At 47.0% G+C, this 26,857-nt stretch overlaps 1 protein-coding gene across 2 annotated transcripts in view; it reads right to left on the reverse strand.

The window, feature by feature from the left end:
- The window catches only part of LOC122366277, a 41,320-nt gene that overhangs the window by 8,060 nt on the left and 6,403 nt on the right, over nucleotides 1-26,857 (reverse strand). The window contains exons 1-20 of one of the 2 annotated variants that reach the window (XM_043338475.1): nucleotides 20,688-21,133; nucleotides 16,301-16,466; nucleotides 15,326-15,733; nucleotides 14,865-15,115; nucleotides 14,411-14,542; nucleotides 13,821-14,030; nucleotides 13,222-13,453; nucleotides 12,722-12,867; nucleotides 11,927-12,053; nucleotides 11,420-11,572; nucleotides 10,920-11,083; nucleotides 7,536-7,664; nucleotides 7,277-7,340; nucleotides 6,938-7,020; nucleotides 4,612-4,768; nucleotides 3,782-4,097; nucleotides 3,277-3,495; nucleotides 1,921-2,008; nucleotides 1,553-1,675; nucleotides 499-711 (exon numbers count right to left, since the gene is read on the reverse strand). In XM_043338475.1, coding sequence (XP_043194410.1) covers nucleotides 499-711; nucleotides 1,553-1,675; nucleotides 1,921-2,008; nucleotides 3,277-3,495; nucleotides 3,782-4,097; nucleotides 4,612-4,768; nucleotides 6,938-7,020; nucleotides 7,277-7,340; nucleotides 7,536-7,664; nucleotides 10,920-11,083; nucleotides 11,420-11,572; nucleotides 11,927-12,053; nucleotides 12,722-12,867; nucleotides 13,222-13,453; nucleotides 13,821-14,030; nucleotides 14,411-14,542; nucleotides 14,865-15,115; nucleotides 15,326-15,733; nucleotides 16,301-16,466; nucleotides 20,688-20,990 — 3,684 coding nt within the window. In that variant the 5' untranslated portion in view covers nucleotides 20,991-21,133. Of the gene's footprint in view, nucleotides 1-498; nucleotides 712-1,552; nucleotides 1,676-1,920; nucleotides 2,009-3,276; nucleotides 3,496-3,781; nucleotides 4,098-4,611; nucleotides 4,769-6,937; nucleotides 7,021-7,276; nucleotides 7,341-7,535; nucleotides 7,665-10,919; nucleotides 11,084-11,419; nucleotides 11,573-11,926; nucleotides 12,054-12,721; nucleotides 12,868-13,221; nucleotides 13,454-13,820; nucleotides 14,031-14,410; nucleotides 14,543-14,864; nucleotides 15,116-15,325; nucleotides 15,734-16,300; nucleotides 16,467-20,687; nucleotides 21,134-26,857 lie in introns of those variants that run through there. The other variant, XM_043338384.1, reaches the window with a different exon arrangement.

The following is a 26,857-nucleotide window of genomic DNA, read 5'->3' on the forward strand; positions in this document are numbered from 1 at the left end:
AATTGTGCACGGCACCCTACTAACTGCTCCGTAACCGTGTACCAAATTTGAGCGCAATCGGTTCAGCCGTTCTCGAGATCTGGAATCGACCCCCAAACTCTGGCAGCACCCCAACTCTGGCACATGGATATGCATTGCCTAGTGGGTGCCTACCTACATGCCAACTTTCAGCGCAATCGGCCAAGTAGTTATCGAGATATTGCAACTATTACAAAAGTGACACCTCTTCGTTTTGCACGTGGCACGTGCATAAGGGGTCACCCACATGCATCGGGAATAGTCCAATACTTGGTAGAAGGAATGAAGCTACCCTACAAAAAGTACCGCATGTAAATCGGTCAAGTGGTTGCTGAGATATAAGCGTCGCAGAATCGTGACCACGGCCGGCCGCTCATACTCAGAAATTTCCGTTATTCTACGTAAGATTCCGCTCGCTTCGCTCGCTTCGTAACTATCGCACAGCTTCCTTTACTACCTCACCCCACCCTGGACACCTACCGGCTCCAGTATGTCCGCCGCCGACTCGACCATTCCCTTGACGAGTCCCAGCCAACCGTAGATGTCGAGCGCCAGTGCCACCTGCGGGTCCAGTTCAGAGACGTCCACCAGGTGGCGCGACTGCTTGCCGTCCCGGTAGGCGATGAAGGGTTTCAGCAGGAGCACGGCGCCCGTCTCCATCCGCTCCAGCAGTTCCAGAGGAGCCGGGTGGACCTGCCGACCGGACCCAGTGTCACGGCAGGGTCACGGAAGAGTCACGGAAGGACGGCACTAACGGAACACGACCGCACAGTGACGTTACTGTACGGTAATGATTTTTTTATTCGTTTATTTCATTTCATTTACTCACCCTATCAGCCATGGGACACGTCCATTTACGGCCAAAGTCACAGCACATTAAAAATACAGTCTTGATAAAATTAGCTCTATGTATTGCTAAAGTACAAAATAAAATAAACAAATGTGAGCGCTGGGCATGAGTCATTGCTCGATGAAGGCCGCACGGTGATGGAAGATCAGTTGTCATGGGACTCGCATCAACACGGATTGGCCGGGCTCAGCGGATCGAATAGTGATTTATGACAGGTAATTGGGGTAGGTACCATTTTTAACTGAGCTGACAAACACGTACTCGACAGGGTTGGCATGTGATCGGCCCTAATTATAGTAAATAAATCTCGCGCGCAAATGACACCCAGTTGACATGAATGGACCGAGGTGAGCAATTGTTTGGCAGATACTCCCGCATGTCCTGATCCCATCAGATCCACATCATATGTCTTTCATGCACATAAACAAATGATTTTACCCACACACCCTCATTGAATATGCATATCCCGTGTTACACTTTTCCCATCTGTCAATAACCGTTACCGCATACCAATGAAATTAAGATGTTTCATTACAACGGTATTTAAAATAGAGAACAAATGGTATTTTTCTAACAATCACGGCCCGAGTCTTTTTCAAACCATCTAACTGAAATAGTCATTCTCTCACCTCATCCGCGACCCTCTCTCTCCCTCCCTCACCCCCTCACAGCCCATGATCTCACCTCGCAGCCCTTTTCCACGATGGGCGGCAGGCGGGTGCGGACCAGGACGAGCACGTCCATCAGCCGCTTCATCATGTCCAGGTGCATGTCGCACGCCTGGCTGAAGCTGACGGTGCGGCACAGCTGGCGGATGGGCGGGGTGGCGGATGGGAGGTCACGGCACGGGCAGAGATAGGGCAGATGGGAGGGACTCGCAGTATAACAGGCCACCCAACACATAATGGACCAATTATGAAACGTCCCTTTACCGCTAAACCGCTATACCTCCGCCAGAAATTTAGACGCGCAGTGCTCCTTTCACTAGCTTCTTTCTAAACAAGCGACCTCTCAGGGGAGGGGAAGAAGAAGCCCCTCGCCCGTTCTCTCACCGTGCTGTCGGGTTTGAGCAGGGCGTCCGCCTTCATCCAGGATCGGTCGAAACGCAGCATCCGGCCCGATCCAACTTTGGAGCGCTGCCTGCAGGAGCAGAGGGCACAGAGTGTTAGGACCCTGCACCTGCTTAAAGGTAGTGTGCCACCTTTGAAAGATTTCCCATTTTATTTTTCCTAGGATAAGAAGCTTCTGTTTTTACCTAATATCGCAAAAAAATCAAAAATGGGCCTGGAATAGTGCCTTTTTCGCCTAAAAGTTTTTCGGTTTTTAGATATGTATAACAACTGTAGTGGGCTCACCTGCAAACAGGCGTCGGGCAACAATCGCGAATGCGGCGCACTTGTGACAATAAGCAAAGGTCATTATAGTGTTACGACCATACGACGTGCGGGAATGAGTTATCAGCTGTCTAATCGTAGACAACACAATGTCGAGCCTTAAACTGTAATCCCGTATTGGTATTGTTTCTTTTATTTGGCTGTCGAACATTATTTATGGTTTGAAATATGATTTTATGTAAAATAATTGATATGAAAAAGCCGTCTTATAAGTTATGACCCCATTTCACCATACGCAAGTGGCAGAAATGACAATGATCAGCTGACGCATTTTTCTTGGCCGAAGTCAGAGCGCGCGGCCCGACGCACCACGCGTATTTGGAAATTCCGACCTCGACGAGCATCAGAAGCCACCTAACAGGCGTGTTCGAAACCGCAGGAGATGATGATGAACGGGTTTATCGAAACTTGATTGGATGAGCATATCGGTAATAGCGATTTCAGTGTGTGCATTTATTGTTCATAGTGGTGTGAAATGTGGTTGGGGTACGACCGACAACCCGTCGGGGCGAATTTCGCTCTGGGGTACTCAAAATTTGAAGAATTTAAGACGTTTCCATGAGTTTTGAAGGTATGGATAAGTTCTAAAAATCCGGTTCTCCTTATCTGGGCCATTAACTCCATACGGTCCAAGAAAGCTGGCACACTACCTTTAACTACGACACTAGTTATTCCAGTGACTGATGCCATAAGACAATGATAGTCCTCCTTCCGTTAAACAATGATGCCAAACGGCATCAAGGCAGCCGCGCCCATTATCGAATCAATAAGAAAAGCTGCTCATCATAGAACATAAGACAAAAACAAATGTTCCATCAAGTTTAGCAGTTTCGGAAAGGAGAACGGTGGTCGCCACCACAAGATATCGCATCTAAAATCTCCCATACGACAGGAAATGAAAAAAGTTACACCGCAGGCTATAACCCTGAGGCATAATTCCTTCCAATCCTATCGGTTATATCCCTCCTTGCCCCTCCACACCCAGCCGAGCCCAGTGGTGCGCGCCCGGCTCACTTGTACAGGCTGGTCAGGTTGGTCTCCAGCCAGGCGCGGCAGCCGGCGAGCACGACATTGTGCTGGGCGTAGCGGGGGTCGGTGGCCGGCCGGCCGCGGAACACGCGATCCACGCTCAGCAGGTAGGGCAGCCAGCACTCGCGCAGCACGTTCACCATCGAGGCGTGGATGCTGATGACGCCCGGCTCGGTGCAGCCCTGCAGCACGTGGATGCCGAACCTGCCGCACACGGTGGCGTGAGCGTCAGACGGGGATGTAGCGCAGTCGGCAGGACACCGGCCGTCCCAAAGCGTCTAATTAAGTGGTGAAATGGGATCAAAAGACACCATCGCCTTTGAAGATGGAATGAGACTACATCATAAATATTTCAAATCGAGTCCAGTATTACCCGGTGCAGATAGAATCCAACATTGTCGTGGCCTATTTCTGGAATAAAAATGTAAGAAAAAAAAACTTAATTTTTGGTTGCGTTTAGGCAGGCTGTCTCCGCGGGCACATCACCCACCTGATATCTCTGAGCGTCTTTAGCACGGAGCACTGCATCTTGCCGGCGTGGTCGTGCGCGCACGCGGCGTCCGTCGCCTCCGGTCCACCCGTCCGCTGGGTGCACGCCTCCTTGGCCATATCGTCGGGCGCGCGGCGTCCTTTGACACTGAGCGTGCGCACGGCGCCGGCCGGGTCGGCCACACAGCGGCGCCAGTCGAGGGTGTCCTGGTTCGCGCCGGTCAGCAGCGCCGGCCAGGTGGGCGTCAGCTGGAGACGCTGCGGCGGCATCGGCGGCAGCGGCCCCTGCGCCATCCACCCGGAGTCGTACTCGACCTCTGCTCGCGGAGAGGGGAGGGCGGTCCGTGGAGGGCATGAGTAGACTCAATGGCGGCCGGAGACTAAACTGAACTCGACCAGCCCAAACTGAGCGACGGTGAGTCACCGAATATTAACCCCACGGGAGGATAATACGGTGCTAATAACAACGATGTAGCAATACGAATACACAATGTAGCCTACACATGAAAGCTAACCGGTCATCAGAAATAGTCAGTTAGCAAAAACAAGAACAGAGCAGGCATCGTCGCCGCTACGTTTAGACGTGTTCACAGTTTGCACCAAATATATGGCAACAGTAAATAGTAAAGACCGTAGGCGTAATCCATTACTAGTAAATCAGTTTACTCACCTTTCGGGGACTGAGGTGCCCATTACCAGTCCCATGAGTGTTCCCCGGTCCCACTGCGTCAGTGCCTCACTGCTCTCAAAAGTGTCCACCTGGCATTTCACCCGATGCCCCCCCCCCCCACCCAACCTCCCATCCTCCACCCCTTCCGCTCAGTTCCTCACCCTCCAGGCGCAGCTCTTTGGCGGCCATCTGCAGCATCGGCTCGTACTCGTGCGGCCGATACGGCATCACTCTGTTCATCATTCTCTCAGAGATCTTCTTGCCGAGCTCGTCACAGGCGATCAGCATCACCTCGCGTATGCTGCCCTCGCGGTGACCCTGCACGGTGGAAGATAGCGTCAGAGCGTGCTGAAGGACGCAGGGGCTGATGGTGCCGCGAGATGGAGAGATAGCACTACATGAAGGTCAGACGAACCCAGCTAATACGCTGTAGTAAAAGAATATAAATAAAATAAGATTGGCGTAGCATTCACCCCCAAAACGCGAGAAGTGGACCGCGGTGCACCCCAGAATATCAACTGCAAAACCTGTACCGTGCCCGGTATTGGTAACAGCTTTGCAATACGTTACTATCCAATGTTTATCTATTTAATCATCAATATGTATCTAATAAATCATCAATGCTTATGTACCAAATCATCAAGCGATAGCAATCCCAATCTTATCAGTCGTACAAAGGTATATCTATCCGACAGAAGGCCGTCAGCTCAGCATGCATTATTCATTACACGAGAGGCCATAAACACAGAGCCTGTAACGGCCTCCCTCCCACCGCGCCAGTGACTCGGCCGGGGAACCCCCTCCGTTCCCCGTCGTCGCCCGCCACCCATCGGTCGTCCTTGGAGCGCGCGATACGGACGGAGCGCAGGAACTAGAGATGCCCTTTTTGAACCCGCAAACCCGCTTTCTGCGGGTTTTCAAAACCCGCAGGGTTTTTGGCGGGTTCGAGAAGCAAAACTTGTCGTGTGGCGGGTATTTGGCGGTCAGACTTTAGAACCTATAATTTTATTTTTATTTTTTTTTAGATGCAAAACACAATGCCAAGTGCATTTGCTCAGGTTAACAATACAATATTCATCAAAACAACTTTTAAAACAGAACCAAATATAAATATTATCAAGGAAGCACATTTCAAATGCAAAACTGAAAACAACCAGCAATAGCATCCACAGTCTAGCAATGACCAAACCAGGGTACAAACAACAAACTACAAAGCATAAATAAATGCTGGTGAAAGCATTCCATAAAACATAAAAGAACCTGAAAGCAAACTTATAGGAAGCTAAACTGAAGTCTATGTGCAGTTTGCACTAGATATACATTATGGAAGAACCCAGACTAAAATGAGATGTTGATGTTGAAAATCAGAGCAAATGCCACATGTTACTTTATTTGCGTCTGGTCGGTATAAAAAAGAGCTAAACAAAATTTGATGCAAATTCATTGATTACCTATCCTACTCTATGTTCTGCCCCACCCTATATTACGAAAATAACACACCAATTACCTGCAATTACCCTTACAAAAAATCAAAATATTGACTGGCATGCGGCCCAAACATAACGCAATACAATACTGGCGCACGACATTCTGACAAGGATTGGCATTTGACTGCGTCAATTTTGGTCTCTGAGGCGAAGGAAAGCTGTCATTGATGACTATTTACTGTCTCTTTATTTCCTAACCGGTGATTAACCTCTGAATTGTAAAACTTTAGCTGTTGTGTAAAACAATATTATCAGAATGGCACATTAATATGCATTATACAACGGTGTTTTCGCAACAAGTTCGCACTAACTACTGCTGCAATAATTTAGTCGCTGTAACATTCCTTGCAATCAGCTGTTGGTGACGCTTTTGACGCATGTTTCCAAAAATGCGTGGTTCATTGGTTAGTTGGTTTTTGCTGGGCTTTTGCATGATTTGTTTTATGTGTAGATCGACCGGATACGCATTATTCACCGTGTCGTCCGTGTCACTATTTATTTTTAACTGGAAATCGCATATCTTTTTATATCAACATTCATTTTGATAACAGTATCATTCCAGAAGCCTAACATTGAGAGGAACCAGAGTGAAATTTTGATCCTCAGCCAATGCTGAAGGGTAAGGTGAGAGAAAGATTTTACTGAATTCTTTTCAGAAAGGAATTTCAAATGTATTGATGCATTATTCGTTTTCCATTATCCAGTGTGCACTTCCTGAGGACTTAGCATAGCAATTTCAAGTCCTTACTATTTGTTTGGCTGTCTTTTTCTGCACAACAATGAAGCAAGTAAAGTTTATATAGCTCTAGCATTGACCCAGCTGTATTTTTCTCTTGCAAAGGCAGGTTTTTTAAAATTGCGGGTTTTTTGCGGGTCCGGCTCAGCCAAAATCAGCTTGCGGGTAGTTGTGGTTGGGCAAGGGGTAGCTGCGGGGCGGGGCGGGTAATGAAATTGCAAATTCGGTGCATCTCTAGCAGGAACCCCCGCGGACACCACTCACCAGCTGACGCATCGAAGACCGCTGGTTGGGCCCGAAATCGCACATCTTCCATATCAGCTGGTTGATGTCGGACGTCATGTAGTCTGACGGCGTAGATATAACCAGTTATTAAGGTCCATTATACAATGATTGCTGGGTAGCATTCGGTTCAGTCTCTGTGATGCGATAAAAATACGTTCACACTCCGGATATTTTTCAGAGTCAATGGAAAAATACAAGAGCACCACGATTAAACATGAATCAAACTGACATTAAAATGTATCCAACACCATCCTAAAAAAAAAAACGGAACAATAGTTCCCAGTATTGCCGATTATCCGCAGCATTTATCAGCCTTACCGTCTGCGGTTCGAACCATCCTCAAAATGTCCATAAATATCTTCTCCATAGCATCAGCCAGCTCCTAAAAAATAACACACATACTTTCTCATGACAACTCAGATTTCGTACATGTCAAGCACAGATAATGAAGAAAAAACGCACAATTATATGTAAGCTGCTAAAGCAGAATGCTAACAAAAGCAGCTGTCGAATCCGCCTCAAAGTCCTTTTTTAGAACACCATGCGTAGAAAGTTTCAGAGTACACAGTCGGCTCACCTTGCTCGGGCTGGCTTTAAAGTCCTGGACTGCCACCAGGAAGCAGGGCATGATGTGCAGGCTATCAAACACCTTACCGAGGTCGCAGCCGCTCCACAGCGTGGCGCGAATCAGGTGTGTGACGCCGCACTGACAATAGACGGAACCACAGAGTCACCCACGGAGAGACACGGGGTTACAAACGGAGAACCGCAGTGTCAACACAGAACCGCAGATTCAATGACAGAGAACCGTAGTGTAACAACGAGAATCACACACGGGGAACCACGAGTGTCACACAGCGCGACAACGCACTGTCGACTAACCAAATCGCAGTGTCAATGCCGGCTGACAGAAGCGCAGACACATTCCGTCACTCCGAGGCACAGACACACTATCGTGGGACACCCACGAAGAGTGTCACTCACGAAAATGCTGGCGAAAACGGCCACGTCATGGATGTTGTTGACGTTGAATCAACCAGTTGAAATACAACATTATGAACTAAACGACACTCAAGTTGGGCTCCTGCACGGAGACTAACTCTAGTTAGGACTAAAAGTTAAACTAGGACTAAAAAAATAAAAGTTACTCTGGTAGTAGGACTAACTTACTCTGGTAGAAGGTATTCACTCTGGTAGAGGAACACATGCACTTCACGATTATACATTTTAGGAAAACAACAGCCATAAAACCTTGGATATCTTCAGCAATTCTCACCTCAATAAATACCCGTAGCACTCTATATAGAGAAAAAACAAAGAATCCTACAAATAGAAACAAACTTGCCTATCAAAGACATAGAAACTGCCTCAATGGCTTGATAAGGGAAGCGAAGAAAAAGTACTTTCAGGAACAATTATTGCTTCATAAGACAAATTCAAAGAAAATGTGGGAAATACTCAACAGTTGTATAAATAAGAATCCTAGAAAATCTGAAGCATCTGCTTTCAGTGATGCGCATGGAAATCTCATTGAAGACACCAAGCAAGTAGCTCATTTATTTAACAATTTTTTCATATCAATTGGTGAGAAGCTAGAAAAAGAAATCCCAAATACCAGAACTGATCCCCTGGATAGTGTCACTTCCAGTGAAAACACATTTGATCATTTTCACCCAACAAATTCTGCAGAATTAGAGTCCATGATAAGAAATATGAAAAATGTTGGTGCTGGTATTGACAACATCAATTCAAAAATACTCAAAAATACATATTCAGCAATACTCAGTCAATTGGTTCATTTAATAAACATATCGTTGAGTACTGGAACATTTCCTGAAAGTATGAAGATGGCTGTGGTGAAGCCATTATACAAATCTGGAAATAAAAATATATTTAGCAACTATAGACCTATTAGTATCCTTCCCTATCTTTCCAAACTTCTAGAAAAGATTGTACACCAGAGAATCAATGCATACCTCATACAGAATGACATATTATGTAAGGATCAATTTGGCTTTCAAAAATCCTTATCAACATACATGCCTATAGTACTCCTGCAAGAACGAATAACAAAAAGCATGGAAAATGGGAAAATGTCCTCAGCGGTATTCATTGACCTTAGAAAAGCATTTGATACAGTGAACCACAACATACTCATCAGCAAATGTCGTAAATACGGATTTACTGGTTGTGCTCTTCGCTTTATCAAATCATATCTCACAAACAGACAACAATGTGTAAAATTTAAAAGTACTAGATCCTCTTTTCAAAGTATTAAGCTAGGAGTGCCCCAAGGCTCTATCCTAGGCCCCTTACTCTTCCTTATATACATAAATGACTTAAAAAATGTATGCAAAAAATCAGAATGCCTTCTATATGCTGATGACACAGCCTTACTTTTTGAAGGTGAAAATACACAGGAACTACAAGAAAATATGAATAAAGAACTTGAAGCTGTATCCATTTGGCTTCAAGCAAACAAACTCACACTCAACGTACAAAAAACCATTTACCAAGTATACAACCAAATGGGTAATATCATTAATTTGAACATTATGATACATGGTGAAAGAATTGAAATAGCAGAAAAAGTAAAATATCTAGGCATCACTATTGACCCTGCCTTGAAGTGGAAATACCACATCGATAACATAGCAATCATTATCAGTAGAAATATTGGAATCTTGAGTAGAGCGAAGTACTTTCTTCCTGAAAAATCATTACTCTTGCTCTACAACTCACTGATTCTTCCTTACTTAAACTATTGCTGCCTAATCTGGGGTTTCACATATCCAACTTATCTCCACAAAATCGAAGTATTACAAAAACGAGCAGTTCGAATTATAGTAAATGAACATCGTCTTGCACATACTATGCCCATATTTCGTAAGCTCAATGTTCTTAAAGTAAACGCACTAGCTAGACAACAACTTATCATGTTCATGTATCGAAAATTCGCTTCACATTTACCATCGCAACTTAACCAATTGTTTACTACAGTAGATCAGGATAATATAAGAACAAGAAATAGACAACATTTTCACGAACCCTTCTCGGCAAAACGTTATCGTGCACAAATAGCATCATGGATAGGACCGCGTGTCTGGAATAATGTCGTTGCATCCCAATTCTCTATAACAACCATTAATCAGATATCTAAATCTCAGCTAAAAAGATACGTCAAAGCATACATCATACAAAATATGTAAGCTTTTTCGAGAATTTCCTCTGGAATTCTCGCTATCCTTTCATTGCAACTTAATTTCAAATGTACTTGCCTCAAAACTGCACTAATTGCAAGTAAATCACGTTTCATCGAAATTATTTTCATCATCGTCACCATGAATAATCTCTGGCGCTGGAGCAAGGAGCCTGACCAGCAACAAGCTTCGCTTAGCTGGAAAGGCTTTTCTGCCCTCAGCATTGACCGGCCGAATTTTTGACCAGAGCGATTCCCCACGTATGTTTGCATGACGTGTGAATGAGCGATTGTTTTTTCTACTCTAGATGAATGCATGCCCTTCTGAGTGAATGTTGCTTTCGGTATCGTAGTAGAGAACAGTCATCTGTCTGGTTTCAGCAGTGGCTACTTTCGCATTCTGTTCTTGTCTCCGCCTAAACCCGCTACCCCTTCTCTCATTTGCTTTTTTAGTTTTATTTCCTTTCTTAGCAGGGAGTGCCGCGACTTATCAGTTTATTTTATCTGGTGTTAACGTAAGGTTCTGCTAGTCGCTGGGTTTGAGGGCGGCGGCACTCCTGGTCACCTGATCATGGGTGGCGGAGTAGTTCGAAAAAAAAATAAATATTACCATTACCATTTACAAAAAAATCACAACCCACTCATTAAGACATTCCGGCACCCAGATGGAGACGGAAAATTTCTTGCACACACCAGCGCGTCGCTTCTAACCCTCCGGTCGCCACTGAACTAGCGCCCGGTTCACAGATCAACCTGTCTCACCACGAGTCGCCGGTTGGCCATGTCGCGGGCGTGTCGCAGACAGTCGGCGCAGTGCATCGGGTTTTGGTGGGCGTTCACGTCGCACGTGTCATCGGGGAAATGACAGTGGGTATACAGCATGTCACCCTTGCCCTCGCCTTTGCCAAAGTTGCAGTTTTTAAACCCTGCGAAACAGAAAGATTTTCAGATGTCATACTTACTTCGGCACATGGACTGATTCACTGTGGTAGAGAAACCGATCCCTGGTAGAACTGACTCCCGGTAGAGCGACAAAATCACTCTGGTAGAGGGACAAACTGACTTTAGTAGAGGGACTGACTCTGGTAGGGGGACTACTCAGTACTCACTCTGGTAGAGGGATAAACTCACTCTGGCAGAGGAACTAGTTAACTCACTCTAGTTGACGAATAAACTCACTCTGGCATAGGGACAAACTCACTCTGGCAGAGAGACTTTACTCTATCTGGTAGAGGGACTATTTAGTAGAGGGCCGAACTCACTCTGGTAGAGGGCGGCGAGCCGGCGCTGCGTGCCCATCATCACCAGGTCCACGTGGTTCAGACAGTCGTTGAGTAGCTGGCTGCTGGCAGCTCGGCTGAATGCCGGGCGCCGCGGCAGCTCCAGCTCCGCTCGTGGGTACAGCCAGCGCCACTCTGCAGAAAAACGACCCGTCAGGGAACGACATTGGGGGACACGTCTGGACGGGGGTCCACTGGGTAGGTCTGTTACTATACTTTAGCTGATTCATTAAATAGGCCTATCGTAACCAGAAATGTGTCCTGAGTTAAGCGTCTAGTGGTTTATAAACGAAGTTGACTTTTCCTACATTTTACTGTTGTTTCTGGCATGCGTGCTCTGTCTTTTTTTTCTAAGCATAACTTCTGGTCACATAACTTTTTGTTGTTTTTTGCTAAGCATATTTGTTACTCACATTTGCTAGCGTTTTCAATAGACAGGCCACGATGGGAGGTTTATTCGTTGAAGGTTGAATGCACCGAGATACTCACGGGCCAGTTGTAGTTCGATCATCGAGTCGAAGAGTATGTCCAGAGAGCTGAACTTGAACGCCAGCGTGTACGCATTGGCCGCGGCCGAGACGGGAATGACGCTGAGCAGGTCTGTGACGTACAACATCTGGGGAGGAACACCAGCCACACAGAGCACTGGGTCAAAGAGACAGTGCGGCACAGACAGCTCACACCTCCAGCTGACACAGCGAGCGGCCCAACACTGACGCAACTTGAAATGTCTTTGAAAATTATTAATCCATTGTTGTAATGTTCGGGGTAACACTTAATGTGATTCGATGTCTAACATTAAACTACGTCAGCTTAAAAAAAATACATATCCAACACCGACCTCGCTAAAATATTTGACATCCGACACAATCGTGACTTTAATTCGATGAATCATGCAGACCGCTTTTATGACACTGAAACACGCAGTATAGTGATTTGTCACGGCACAATGCCGTCACGCCCCACCCTATTCGTTACCTCAGTTGCCCGGCAGCGCGTTCATCGACCCCGGTCGCCCATCCCCGTGCATTCCGCACCAGCCTACCCCAGCTACCGAACGGATCACTACAAGCCCCGTGGACATACTCCCCCGGCCGAACCTTCCACCACCAAAAGATGTCACTCCGCCCTGGGCCGTCCCCATAGACGTTTCCCGGCCTGAGTCTCACATCATTCCTCCTCTAGCGACCCTTAGGCCTTAGTGGACGTCCCTCCGCCCAGGGGCTCAACCACTGCCCCCAGCAGCCCCCTGTAAACGCCCCTCCGACCCTTTTCTACACTCACGGCGCCCAGCCGAGCCCAGTAGACATCGACGACACTCTGGCCGGTCTGCGGCCTCAGTTGCACGGGCCGCGGCGGCAGCACCCCGTCCTTCCCGGAGGTCAGATCTCGGATCTCTCCGAACACACGCTTCATGGCGGCGAACGTCACTGTAGACGAAAGAGTAGAACGGAATGTGAGCGGCGGAGTTGAGCTAGGTGAGAAGGCAGTGGGCAACGCGGAACACTGGCTGTTTTCGGTAATCCATGATTTCATCGTGCTGTCGACACGGGTGAAACAGTGACACAGACAGCAGCCAATTCGGCGCAGCTCACGCCACAGCCACCCGGTGGAAACTCGATTCTGGCGCGGGACGTGACCGGCAATACGCCTGCTCAGCCCTGCCCAACCCTAGAGACACATCAGTGAAGCTGTTTACCTAGCCCATCCCTGCACCATGCACCACCAGTCCGGCCGAGCTACCGCTCCCGCTCCCGGTCCGCTCAGTCTGCGCCAGTCCCCACCTGGGTCGGCGAGCTTGGCGTGCAGCACTTTGGCGTCATCGTTGAACGTGTAAGCTCCACGGTCTCTGACGCGCCTGCCGATCACAGTGCCCGGCATTGTCTGCCGCACCAGGTGGGCTAACAACTCTTTGGACAGCATCATCAGCTCGGGAAACCACTCGAGGGCCAGCATCGTCATCGTGCTCGCCTCGTCCTGGGTCTTGGGCGGCGCGGAGCCTACCAGAGCCAGACCCTGCATGCAAAGACGGCAGCGCAGTCAGTGTAAAAGGTGCCGAGAGTCGGTGAATACAGTCACATTGTGTCCAAAACACGGCCAACAGCGGCCGTGGACAAGAGTTTGACAAGGTGTCACTTGTGCAGCTATCATATTAAATAGCAAATATACAAAACAGATGAACAGCCTGGCAGAATGAATGAACGACTGACAGGCTGAAAAGCCGTGACCACAGCAATGCCGATAGTCGACAACATCCATGCACGTTTGGCTTAACAAACAGCAACTGCGTTGCCACAGGTGGATGGTATCCTCCTCAAAAATGTACATTGTACGTCGAGCACAGGTATTTCCCGCCTCAACAGAGCGACCTGTCGGCACCCACCTTCCGCATCAGATACCGGATGCGCGACAGGTCCACATAGACAATGCGCGAGTAGCCAAACACGTGCTCTGCCACCGAGTACTGGTAGACGAGCGGGCAGATGCGCAGCAGGTCCTGCAGCTCGTGTTTGGTGGAGTCTCGGATTCGGATCAGGTCGGCGACCGGGTCCGGGCCGGGGTTGTACCGTAGCGTCAGTACGGCAGACAGCAGCTGCGGCAGACGCACGCGGACTGGGTCTCAGAGGCAGCGGGGTCTCAGCGAACGTCAGCGGAGTGCGACACGGCGGTAGCAGCAGCGGTGGACCAGCCAAAGGTGGGATGACCTGTTGTTCTCGCGTTTCGCTACATGTTTAGGACTCGCTTGTTTTTGCTAAGTGTTTACTTCCAGTCTTTATTACAGCAAAAAAAAAAAAAAAAAACTTGAAAGGGAAACACATTTTATATGTGGTCTTCCCAGCAAATCCTTATAAATATCATCAGTGAACGAAACAGACATGCTAAAATCGAGAACTAATACACATTTAACATCACACCAGGCGCCAACACACCCGAAGTAGGGGTGAGACGGGATTCTGCGGCTGTCCTACTCACGGTGTTGCAGGTGTTGATGCGGGCGGTCAGCTCGTCCCGCTCCCGCCGCAGAGCGATCGTGCTGCTGTTGCCCTTGACAGCCAGCGCCTTCCTCGCACTTTTCAAATAATTGACCATCTTCGTCAGTTGACTCTGGAACCGGCCGTGTCGTTAGGTTCATATATATGTATACTATGATAAATTGGAAGGATGGATTTGATTTTATCTCTAGAATGGCAGTTTGGAAATACATAATTCTCATTTGACACGGAAAATCGATTAGAGAAAAAATCCGCTCTAATAAATAGAGAAAAAAGAAAGAAGCGAATGCCTTGTGTAAGAAGCGAGCAGCAGACGTCGTTATGCGACGTAAGCTTCGTTACCATGAACTTTAGCAACAAAATACCGAAAGCTCCCAGCTCCCCTCCCCCCCCCCCACATCACCAGACCGTTCGTAGCCCGTCCCGCTCCTCACCTTCACCTTGTCGCGCAGGTCAATACTGACGTGTCCCAACTCGCTCTCGTGCGAGTCTTTCATGATGTAGGTGGCCCAGGCGAGCTGCAGTTCTCCGCCGCGCACCTGGTTGTGCACCAGCCGCTTGGTGCCCACCACGGCCGTCACATACTCGTGCCAGTCGAGCGTGGCGTCCACCACGGGTCGCGGCAGCGGCGGGAAGGTCGGCGGCGCCAGCACCACAGCCGGCGGCGGCTCCAGCACCGGCGCCTCTGCGGCCGGCGCGACGGTCAGGTCAGAGGGCACATCAGGCATCAGGCCAGAGCAGTACAGTCATAGACGGCAGTGTAAAACTGTAAAGACGGCTGTTCTAACACATCTGATACATAATTGCTTTATTGCTACGGTTTCTGATTTGTGATAATATACTTTATCGCTGAATGAGTCGTTTGTACTACCTACTCGCCATTCCAACAACTCACTCGGTTTGGCTCCTGCCTTGTTCGCTCCTGCCTTATCTGGACCGGTTTTGGCTGCTGCCGTCTTATCCTTATCCACTTCAGGTTTCTCATCATCCTTGGCCGACTCATCCGAGGTAGACTTATCCCCCTTCTTTTTCTTTTTCCGTTTCTTTTTCTCGGTGGTGGTGGCGGTGGCGATTCCCTCTAGGTTGGCAGCCGCCTTCCAGACGCCTTTGGGCGCCGTCCGGGCCTTGGCGCCGTCGGTCCGGGCGCCCGCGCCCTCATCCACCACGTCTCCGGCCAGGTCCATCAGGTAGTCAAACACGACGGAGAGCGCCGAGAACTCCTCCATCGGGGGCAACGTGATGGCACCGTTCGGCCGCGTCGATTTCCACCAGACCAGTCGCTGCGGTGGCACGCCGCACACGTCTGCCGGTCGGTCAGGTGAGGGCGGGCGGGCGTGAGTGTGGGTTAGTGGGGCTAGGCGCAAGTGAAGCTTGGGGTAGGTGTGGGCATAGACCTCTGTATACAGAGGTCTATGGTGTGGATAACTGTGGCTAGGCGCGAGTGGAGCTTGGGGTAGGTGTACGAGTAGGTAGCTGTGGCTAGAAGTCATTGGCAAAGGTGCAATGGGCTTAGTGTGGGCAGGTGCAAGTGCTGGTAAGGGTAAGTGGGGCTGGTACTTCCCAATGCGCGCTCGGCACGGATAATCTTAATCATAGGTCGAACTCGAGCTGACAGTTAACTGGGCTTGAAACCGAACTGCATTTATATTTAGCTTCTGATGTAGCGTATAACAATCGAGCGTATAAATGCTAGCGCATGCGTAGTTATAATTTTCAAACAAGGCACAAAAAAACAAAATTCAACAAGACGAACTATGTGTAGATGTTATATGGCTGGGCTATTCCAGTGTCACCCTCCGTCTGCCTCCCAGCCCTTCCACCGCTCCACAGGCGCCTCAGGCCCGTCTCCAGGGTCGGCGTCCCCACTCACCGGCCAGCTCGTCACCACAGGAGTTGCGCAGGTACTGTTCGAACACGCCGGTACGCAGTGGCGTCGGCTGGGTGTAGCTGGCCGGCGGACACCACAGGGCCGGCCTGGGACGTACCCGCGGCGAGACCTTCCAGGCGGGCAGCAGTCGGATCAGCGTGCCGCCCCACTGCGGACACAGGCGCGGCGTCAGAGCTAACACAGAAACAAACAGACAGAGAGGCAGACAGACACAGACACACGCGGGCAGCAGTCGGATCAGCGTGCCGCCCCACTGCGGACAGAGGAGCGGCGTCACACTTACACAATACACAGAGAGCAGAGGCAGGCACACAGCTTCACGCGGCGGCGGTCCGAGCGCTACTGAAGGAGCCCCGCTCCGGCCGTTGCAAACCTCCCCTCCCCCCTCCACCCCGCCGACTCAGCTGTGCTATCTATACCTCATCCTGCCCGCCTGACGCATGGGGAAGAAAGGAAGGGGCATGGCGAGCAATGCGCTCCACCACAGCCAGCGACTTTGTGACGCTATCAGCGACTTTGCGACGTGATCAGTAATTTCACGACGCCCCCATGCAGCGCCACCGAACAATATATAGTCTGCACCCGAACCACAGCATAACACCCAAAATCCCGTCTCGGGTGGTCACTGAGCTGTGGTTATATGATGTCCCAGAGACGAGATTCCATTGACACGGCACTTATTACCAAAATGGCAGGCTGACAATGCCGATAGAGCATTCATGTTCAGGATGTATCATCGAGATATCCGGTGTTGCATGCGAATGCAGCAGCCAACAATAACTGCTTAGCTGTCATGGCTCTTGTAGGCCATGCAGTGCAGCAAAAACGTCAAGCTTGCAATGTCTCACAAACATAAAAATGTGGGCCTAGGCATAGACCTTATTACCCAACCGACGCCCACTAGCCCATTGGCCCGCAATGGCTGAGAAAAACGGGAAGGCAAACGACTTTCTGTCGTTCTTTATTTCGATTTTATGCCACTTTTATTGATGCTTTTATCGCGAGTACCATTCAGTAAACGGAGTTTTGAAGGATGTACGAAAGGTCTCCGGCTGGTAACACAATTTTCCATCGTGTCACGTGTCCAATTTGATAATAAAAACACCCAGGATGCTAGGGTGAGCCAAGGGTGAGCGCACAACATACAAAATGAAACAAAGGTGAGTCAGATGCTAAAGGCGACCATAATCGTAGCCATCTTTGTCATAGTTAGCACCCGGAACGCCGAGTGTAACGTAATCTTGCGCCGAGCCGTCATGTCCAGCGGCGGCACATTCCATGACACCGCTAATAGGAGCCGGGATGGCTGCAGCACAGCCGCGCCCGCTGCGGTGGCACGCACCACATATTCGGGAACGGGGCAACGCTGAACGAACTGAACAATGCGAGGGCGGAATCGGTACATATTCGCCGTGTCGCGCCGTGCAACCAAGCGCAAGAGCAAATGCACAACAAAGCAAAGACAGCTAAGTAAAGAAAAATGAACTGGGGAGGACTGAAAGGTAAAAAACGACAAAATTCCTTTGCAGCAACAGCCCAGACTCTAGCCAAAGTTGTTATTCTAAATGTTTCATAAGTGATACATCGTGTTCACTAGAGCCCTAACGATGAATATGCTCATTTTTTTTCGATCTGACTTTGACCAGTCACGCGATCTCAAATTGAGTCTGGATCTGCCCCTGTAATAAGTCAGAGTTTTTATTTATGTGCTGCTGTAGGTGCTGATAATAGCTAAATCTGAGGCCAGTTTTACCAACAGAAAAATAGCCGCTTGCCGGAACATTTTGCCCAAAGACCGCTTCACATACGGAGCGGAAACGGTAAAGCCCTATTCGCTTACGTGCCCATCGCGTTTAGGCTCCGTATGTGAAGCAGTCTTTAGGCCCCCCCAAAAAAAATCCGGCAAGCGACTATTTTTCTGTTGGTAAAACCGGCATCTGGGTCATTTTTATGTTTGGGCTCCTCGATTTCCACAACTACCTATCTGAATTCACCCCCCCCCCCCTCCCCCACTGCTCCTGAGCCACCTAGCGGCACGCAGTTGGAGGCGTTAGAAAGAGCGTTAAAATAATGACGGAATTACTTGCCACCTTTAAGGTCAGGTCAAAGGTCAGGTAACTAGAGGTCATCAAAGGTCAGATTTCGCATATTTGAACAATTTTTGACAAAACGGCACATAACTTGGAAAAAATAGAGCCACTGCGCCCAGGACAGCGCATTCAATAGCCTGTTGATGCTCTTTCTGCAAAATTCTCGTAGATTTTTCTTAAGTTCAACGGTTTAGCCTGGAGGGGACAAAAACTCCTAAAAATAACGTTTTTGCGTTTTTTTTAAACAAAAACTTTTGACTTAAAACTTTAGAGATCTTACTGTTACCAGCATCGTGTTCCTCTTTTCGAGACGCGTCGAATGAACTATAATTTGACCTTGACAGGTCAACTCACAGAGTTGACCTCAGGTCAACTTTGTAAGTTGACTCAGGTGGATTTGTTGCGTCTGGGCACCCCCAGCTCGGCACAAAGTTCCACCAATAGTCACTGATATAAGAGTTCTGAGATGTATGTTGTGTACATAGCAGCTGTTGCCCTTATCTGCAATTGCTGAAAGTTTTAACCCTCGCCAGTATAGGGAGGGGGGTCGAACGGACCCCCCCCCCCCCCATGGTTTTTCGTGAATAACTCGCGTAAAAAGCGGCCGATCGCGACGAAACTTTCAGTACCCTCGCGTTCATCAATTTCACACCTACCCTGAAAATTTCATGCCCTGACCCAAGTGACCTTTGACCTACTTTTCGAGACCATGTAAAATGACGATAATAACTCAAGTTTATTGTACAAGACAAAGCTTTCGATACATAAAGTATCTTGATCACTGTCAATGAGATGCAGAATATTTGAAAATTCACAAATAACAAAAACCGACGCAAGTCGTTGCATTTCTTTTTTGTTTTGTGAATTTTTGTTATTTGTGAATTTTCAAATATTCTACATCTCATTGACAGTGATCAAGTTACTTTATGTATCGAAAGCTTTGTCTTGTACAATAAACTTGAGTTATTATCGTCATTTTACATCTGTCATGGATTCGTTTTCGAGACCATGTTTGGCTGGAATTGCGATTCGGCGTATGTCGGCTCGCATTAGCCGCGCGTTAGCAGTCTTTTCGTGGTTTCAAGCGTTCAAACATGTGATATGATGTTGCCCCAATGCATTAGGGTGGGTGTCAAGGTCACCTGAAGGTCAGGTCAGGTCATTGACCTTTGATGACCACGGCTCACTTTTTCGAGTTTCACATGTTTCTAGGCCAGTTTTTTAGCTGAATTCGAATTTAGCAAACATATGAACATTTACGAAGTAGTTTTGGTGCCTTCGAACATATTACGAAGCTGTCAGAGGCGGTTGCCACCTACTACGAATACCCTTACTGGTTGACCTGACCTGACCTGGCCTAAATACATGAAGACATCATCTGTAATTAAAACTAACATGATATTCGTGATCAGCACCCCGAAAAACCACATAGCAGCCACACTTTACGACGTTCTAACAGGTCCCGATTTTCCCGCCTTTGGGGTCATTGACCTGACCTGCAAGGTCAACCAATGACCTAGGACCTTAAAATTGGGTATCATCGGCTTCCTCTCGTCACGGGCAACACGCTCGTTTTTTCCGCGAAGCTCTAGCTCGATCAGGGGCGAAACGGCAAGGGGGGTCCAACGGACCCCCCCCCCTATACGTTCGCGGCTGGAAAAACACCAATACGGGCGAGGGTTAAAGTGATCTATCACTGGTGTAGCTAGCAAAACCATTGAGCTTTTTCTGAGGTGAGGTCACTTGACATGACATGGTGAACTGATCTTCATAGACCTTGATCTCAAATTTTCACAACATGTGCAGGAAAGATGCAAGATTAGGCATGACAAAAATGCTGTTTGCAAGAAACAGCAAGGGGGGGGGGGTCAAACACCCTCTAGCAGGGCGCAGGCTAATAAACATCATATTTAATATTTCCTTTCAATGTGGGGCATTTCATGAAAAATGTTTCAAAACTGCAATTAAATAATACTGGCATTAAACAAAATATACATATTATCTGCTAGGAGATATACCCATGGCCCAACTACCTAGCCTCGGAAACTTGCAATCTTTATTCCAAGGCAATGGATTTACTTTCTTGCCAGAAAGGGGGACAAGACTTGCCTTTTGATGTGAGTACAAGTTGACATTAAAATACCCAAGTCAATCCATCTAGTTGATTCCATATTTATGCCCCATGATGATGAATTGTTAGTAAAACCCCTCCAACACAGTTCAAGAGGTGGGTGCCAGTGCTAATGCGTACAGTAAACAAGCAGTAAGTTGGAAGTTACCTTGAAAAGATAACGGATGATGTTGTAGAGCAGGCTCAAAACAACCAGGACAATAAAAATGATGATCTTCAGAGTCATGAGCAGCATGGAAAGGAGAACTGGCACATTTTCCTCCAATGTTTTGTACGCAAATAAGAAAACGTAGCAAGCAGAAAAAAGAATGCAAGCTATGTATGGGCCCAGTAAATGATAAATGCATGAACTTGCTGTATGCAAAATAAAATACAATAATTTCACGAAAAACACTACCACCAACAGAAGAAGCGAAGCAATGAGCTGAACAATGTCCCAGAGCAGCGCCATGTTACAACCAGCGTGGTTATGCCGCCCACGCGCGGCTCAAACCAAACTGAGCTCTGTCGTTCGCGCTATAGGTATCTTGGTTCGCGCACGCCCCCACATGTCACCGCGTGAACTCGGCATGAGCACAGCGCGAAACAATAACAGTCGGTGACACACCAGGGAAATAAGCTAAAATTAGAGCGCTCTATTTATTGCTCCCGCTACTTCACCGTCTCCCATAGGGTCCTTTGTTGAGCTGGTGTCGAGGCTCTAAAAATGACGCCGATTTTTGCACCCTTCTCACGAAAACCGCTCGGACCGCCTGGAAACTAATTGTTCCGCTCTAAAAATTTCATGATCGACGGGAAAATGAATGAGGAAAAGATTGGTCCTGAAATAATTCTGAACTCCCTGTAGAACATATCGAAATATGGCTGCAAACTAGGAGCATGTCAAAATCGACAAAACAATACAAATAAACTTACCGGGATTTTTTTATTTTCCATGCATCTGTGTATGAAATCAGTCGGTTTTTCGGAAAGATCATCTTCTGTTTAATAAATAATTCCACAATTGCAATCGAGAAAAAAAACATTTCCGCTGTGACAGCAGTTTTGGCATTGTGCCAGTAGTGTGGCGTGCGCGGTGCTGCGTGGTCGTCGGGGCGGAGTTGTGAGTATTTTCGGTGTTTTAAATGGTTGATGGCCATTTGAACCAGCTTTATATTATTTCCTACAAATTTTTGCATCAAATTATTGCTTTGAAAGACCATTGAAACCCCTTATCTCTTCATGAAACACGATCATATTCATCGTCGACGAAAATGGCGCGGGACTCCATGTGCATTCCGATCGAAATAAATCGTAAATTAAATAATATTCGATGATAAGTATCATATTCTAGTGACACATTTCATAAAATAAGGCATAAACTTTGCAAGGAAGTCAACATTGGATAATTGGATTCTTATTTTGCTCACATATCCTTGTAGTAGTCAAATGGCTCAATTGTTAGATAAATATAAGTATATGTTTTGGCTTGATGTTTGCTGTGAAACCACCCAGCCACTTGCTGGTTGAGTGGTTTTCTGATAATTACCTGATAATCATTTCTCCTTTTCCTTAAAAGAAACTAAAATTCCTTTCAAAGTAATCCATTTTTAGGAAAGGCAGCTTGCTCATTGACATTTCATGTTCTTGTTTTGTTATTGCTGGCAGTATTTTGATACAATAATGCAATATGAATTTTTTGCAATAATAAAACCTAAGACAAACTTAGTTAATGCGTCAATCAAACACCCAACAGAAAGATTGTGAGTCCTTGTGACGTGAAGTAGAATATTCTATGAATGTGTTATATAGAATATGCCAAATATTAAATTAATTTTTATTCGATACTGATAGCTGAGCATGTGAATTATGCCACAATATAATTTCATTTTCTGGTTTTGAAATAGCCGGCAGTATTTTGCCTCAACAAATGTAATATACATGGAATACATGTTGTTATGTTATGTTAAAAGTTTAATAACAGCCAACAGAAGGGGCTGTTTCAGCAGATAATGTTTGTACCTTATGCATTACCTTTCTTTTCTGCAGGACCATGCTTCCGCTGGGTGGTCGACATTTGCCTCCTGAAGAAGTTGAGCAACATGAAGACCACCAGATGAGGTGTCTGCAGTTCATGTGGAACTCTGCAGACTACAAGTGTTATGCCAACCACAACCAAAGTGCTGTGATCATGGAGGCATGAACCTCATGACAACACTTCAGATTTGCAGTTGAACCAAAGTGTGATTCAAGCCACCTGTGGCATCTCACTCAATGTGTGAACAGTGTGATTATTGTGCAGTGTTCAGCTGCAACTAAGACATTTATTAGTGACTTGTTTGGCAATTAGCCACCAAAAGCATTTTTTGGGCTGGCTGCTGTAATTTGTTGTGCACTGCGCAATAGTGGTAGTGTTTTGTCACTTGTCAAGTTGTCAGTTGTGCATGTTGCATGTTTCTCTTCCCTCGGCCCTCATTATCAGTTAAGTGGTGAATTGGCATCACTCAGTCTCCCCAGATCTCCATTGACTGTCTGTCAACCACCTAACTTGAGATGGTATTTGCTAATAGTGTCAGAAAAGAAGTGATTGTAGACATTTTTAGGAATATGAGCTCCGTTTCATGCGTGTTCCAGTGGTCATTTTGTCACATGTCCCATAGTGTAATAAATGGAAACTGTTGTTCCCTTTTGAAGGTACTCGCGGATGCAAAAAGCGTTGGGCCTAATTATTAAACGCACCCTCCTATCAGCGACGCACGAAATCGACAAATATCATCCTTTTTAGAACAGGAGGAAACGAAAACTTGTGAACATAGCTGTACCTACAACAGTGCATAAGGAATTGAAATTCTGGGAGTTTTTGAAATTCGGAGAAACTCAAGTTGTCGACAGGTATGCCCCCTTGCACGTCAGAGACCGCCTAAAAAACAAACGTCTACAAATGAAGGCAGTATTCGTATGTTCGTTGTAATTGCAGCAGCCTAGCAACATGCATTGCGGTCCGATGGCGAATTACACTCGTGCTCAAAAACTATGCCGGTAACTGCCAATGCACTTAGGTCATAGGTGAGGAGAGGAAGGGTTATGTCATGTCAACATCATAGAAATGGCTTCATCTGAGCTGTGCCTATTGTACATAATTCAACCTATCTATGCATTTCGTTGCTTGCAATCTACTCATGCTTTCACTCCAGCTTCAGAGTAATCATCCCATATTGTACGTCTTAAGATATTGATTTCTATGGCGGTTTGCAATTGCTAGCCACGTCTCACCTCAGTTTGGTGGCCCCGGATCGGCCCACTCGGCCGCTCTAAAATTGACTTACGGAGGAGGATGGTGGCTTTTATTTTAGCTTCTCCGCTGACTGCGGGTAGCGCCGTCGCCGAGGTAGGAGCAATAATTAGCTTATGTTTGGGACTAATTTCCACGCTTAATTAACATTTTAATGTTATTTTAATTAATTCATGTTAACCTTTGACGCATTCTCTTTCTATTGATACCATCCACCGGTCTGAGAATAACTGCCTTGCTGCGTAAGGGCTGGTAAAAGATCACGCTGTTAGGGGTATCTCTTCAACATGGGGCAGGAGCAATAAATAGAGCGCTCTAATTTTAGCTTATTTCCCTGGTATGTCACCAACTGATAACAAACCAAGAGCACGCGATGATTCGCTCAATACACGGCTATTTGCCCGCCCTCCAAATGTCGCAAGCGCGGCGTAATAGTAGCCGTAGTGCTACCATATCCTAAATTTCCCGCGTTTCTCCGAAGTAAAGGAAACTCGAAGTGATAACGCCGGTCGCCAATATAGATAGTCCTCGGGCCTCGGGCATGAAGCTACTTATTCTACCACCAGGGCATTGTATGTACCGTGTACGCGAAAGAAAGCTGGATCAACAGCGAGATGAGTGTTGCATGGATCATCAGTGGGGATGACGGTTTTCGCATATAGCAATCCACTGCGTATTTCAATAGGAGTGCGTGCCCGTGAGTTGACAAGACCGGCTGCGGGGCCTTGGGCTGCGGAGTCGGAGTCGTAGTCGGAGCTGGAGACGGTCGGAGTCGACAATTCTACCCGGGGTCAGAGTTGGAGTCGGAGTCACTAAAATCTTACCGACTCCGACTCCGGAGTCGGAGTTAACGCTGCATGGTTCAACGTCATGCTCTCAAGTCTCAGCTCGGCACCAGTTTGCTTGATGATACTGTGCAGATTTCGTCAAAAGAAGGCCGGTTACTGTATTGGACTAGCGTTTCAGCGAAAGAAGCAGAAAACGGCGGATTCATCGGAACCTGCTTTTTATGCTGCATGCTATCTGTAAACCACATATGCAATGCAAGGCCTTGGTACGCATAAAATATCGTTTCAGGTAAAATAAAAACGTATTCACAATGCAGATTATTACCTCGCCCGCAAATGCCATTTTCCCATCCTAGAACGCACATGGGAGGGGGTGGGGTTGCCACCCCCCCCCCCCGCGCCATTTCGTTCCTGTTGGAGATAGAGCTTCGCGGTAACGACCAAACATATTCTTTGGGAAGAGACGAATCCAATGGTACCCAGTTTTACCTTCTCAGGTCAGTCATTGACCTTCCAGGTCAGGGCAAAGTAAAAAATGTTGCTGTTTTGGGTAACCGTTGGATATCAAGTGCGCTGCTCATCATACACCGATGACGATGCCGAATGGTGGTGCCAAGCCAGCTAGAATCTCTTTGTCACACTATCCGACCAGATTTTTTGCTGCTGAAGTCATTTCAGGTCAAGTTAGGTCAAGGTCAATGATATGTGTTTGTATGTCTGTGTGTGTCTGTGTGTGTGCACCGATTGTTTATGTGTCCATATTACATCAGATCATGAAATGAGAAGCTTTTATCAAAAATGCAGTCAAAGAAACTTCACGAAAAGTAAATTCAGCTTGCCTAAAACACAATGTTTTCAGATGACCTAGGTTGACCTTGACCCTGACCTTGACATCTGTACAGCCCACCGCTAAAGTAATGTAGGGTTTTACCAATCTCAACGGTTGGCTTTGACTGGCGATTGTTTAATGCGGAGTGATCGAAAAGAAGATGTCAATGGCTAAAGTTGCAGCTGCAAGGGTAACGATACATATAAGCTACATTCAAAGTTTCATTGTAGTCTGGCTAATCGTTCCTAAGCTTCAGAAGCAGAACATACCCATGACTGATCACCCACATTACTTTTGCTGTGGACTGTACATCGTCGAACAACATGTTCCATGATAGGTGCGAGGTAAGACTGGCAAAAAAGGCCGAAATCAAGGTGTCAAAAGCTCACAAGACCCATAGCCAACGCAAGGTATTGGATATTTGTCATTTGGGTCATGACATGACCCGAAGAACAAGGTCATATCTCCGAAACCAAAAACCACAAAAACTTGAATTTTTCAGTTGACATCAAGAAAGGATAGAGGAGCAGCTATACGAAAAATCAGCCTTCTAGCTTCAAAAATGTTGAGTGCAGAGCAGAAAACTACCGGGGGGGCAACCCCCCATGTGCGGGCGAGGGTTAACCTTCGCCCCAGTGGGGGGGGGGGGCATATGTTACCACCCTGTCGCGTTTTTCGCGTGTGAATAAAAAACCGCGGCGCGTAGCGCCGCGCCGCTTGGGGTAGCTTTTTGTACATCAATTTTGGACAATGTGTGAAATTTTTGACCCCAGGTCATGTCAGGTCAGGTCACCAGGTCAAGTTAACTGACCAGGCCAAAAAAAAAGTTTGCAATCATGTCCAGCCTGCAGTGTTTGTCAGAAAGGTTTCAAACTTGATGGATTGCATGATGTTATGGGCGCCTACAATTTTTATATCTCGGATTTTTTATATCCGTGACCTAAGGTCAGGTCAGTGGCGTGACCTTACCATTATCAGTCAATGGAGAAAAATGAAAATGCCTCTAGATCCGTGTGTACGCATAGGAACAGTCCAAATTTTTCAGAATCACAATGATTTGGACCACCCGTGACGACCAAGGTGTCGTTTTTGCTGATGGCCTCTAGAAAGGTCATCCGAGGTCATTTGAGGCTACAAACATATTTTTGCCAATAACTCTCGATTGGAAAGAGATAGAACGCTGGGGATGGTCTCATTGTGTTTGTCTTGCCGAGACGCATCGACTGATATGCAACATGACCTTTTCCGGTCAGGTCATGACCTTGACCTGAGGTCAAATTTTCAAGTTGACCTTGCAAGGTCAAATTATAGTTCATTCGATGCGTCTCGGCGAGAGGAACACGATTCTGGCAATAGAAATATCGTGGCTTTTTTTAGTCAAAAGTTATTGTCGAAAAAACACTTTTCATAAAAACAACTATTTTTGGAGT

Source organism: Amphibalanus amphitrite, unplaced genomic scaffold (assembly GCF_019059575.1).
Source record: "Amphibalanus amphitrite isolate SeventyFive unplaced genomic scaffold, NRLGWU_Aamphi_draft 000003F_arrow, whole genome shotgun sequence".
Taxonomy (NCBI): Eukaryota; Metazoa; Arthropoda; class Thecostraca; order Balanomorpha; family Balanidae; genus Amphibalanus; species Amphibalanus amphitrite.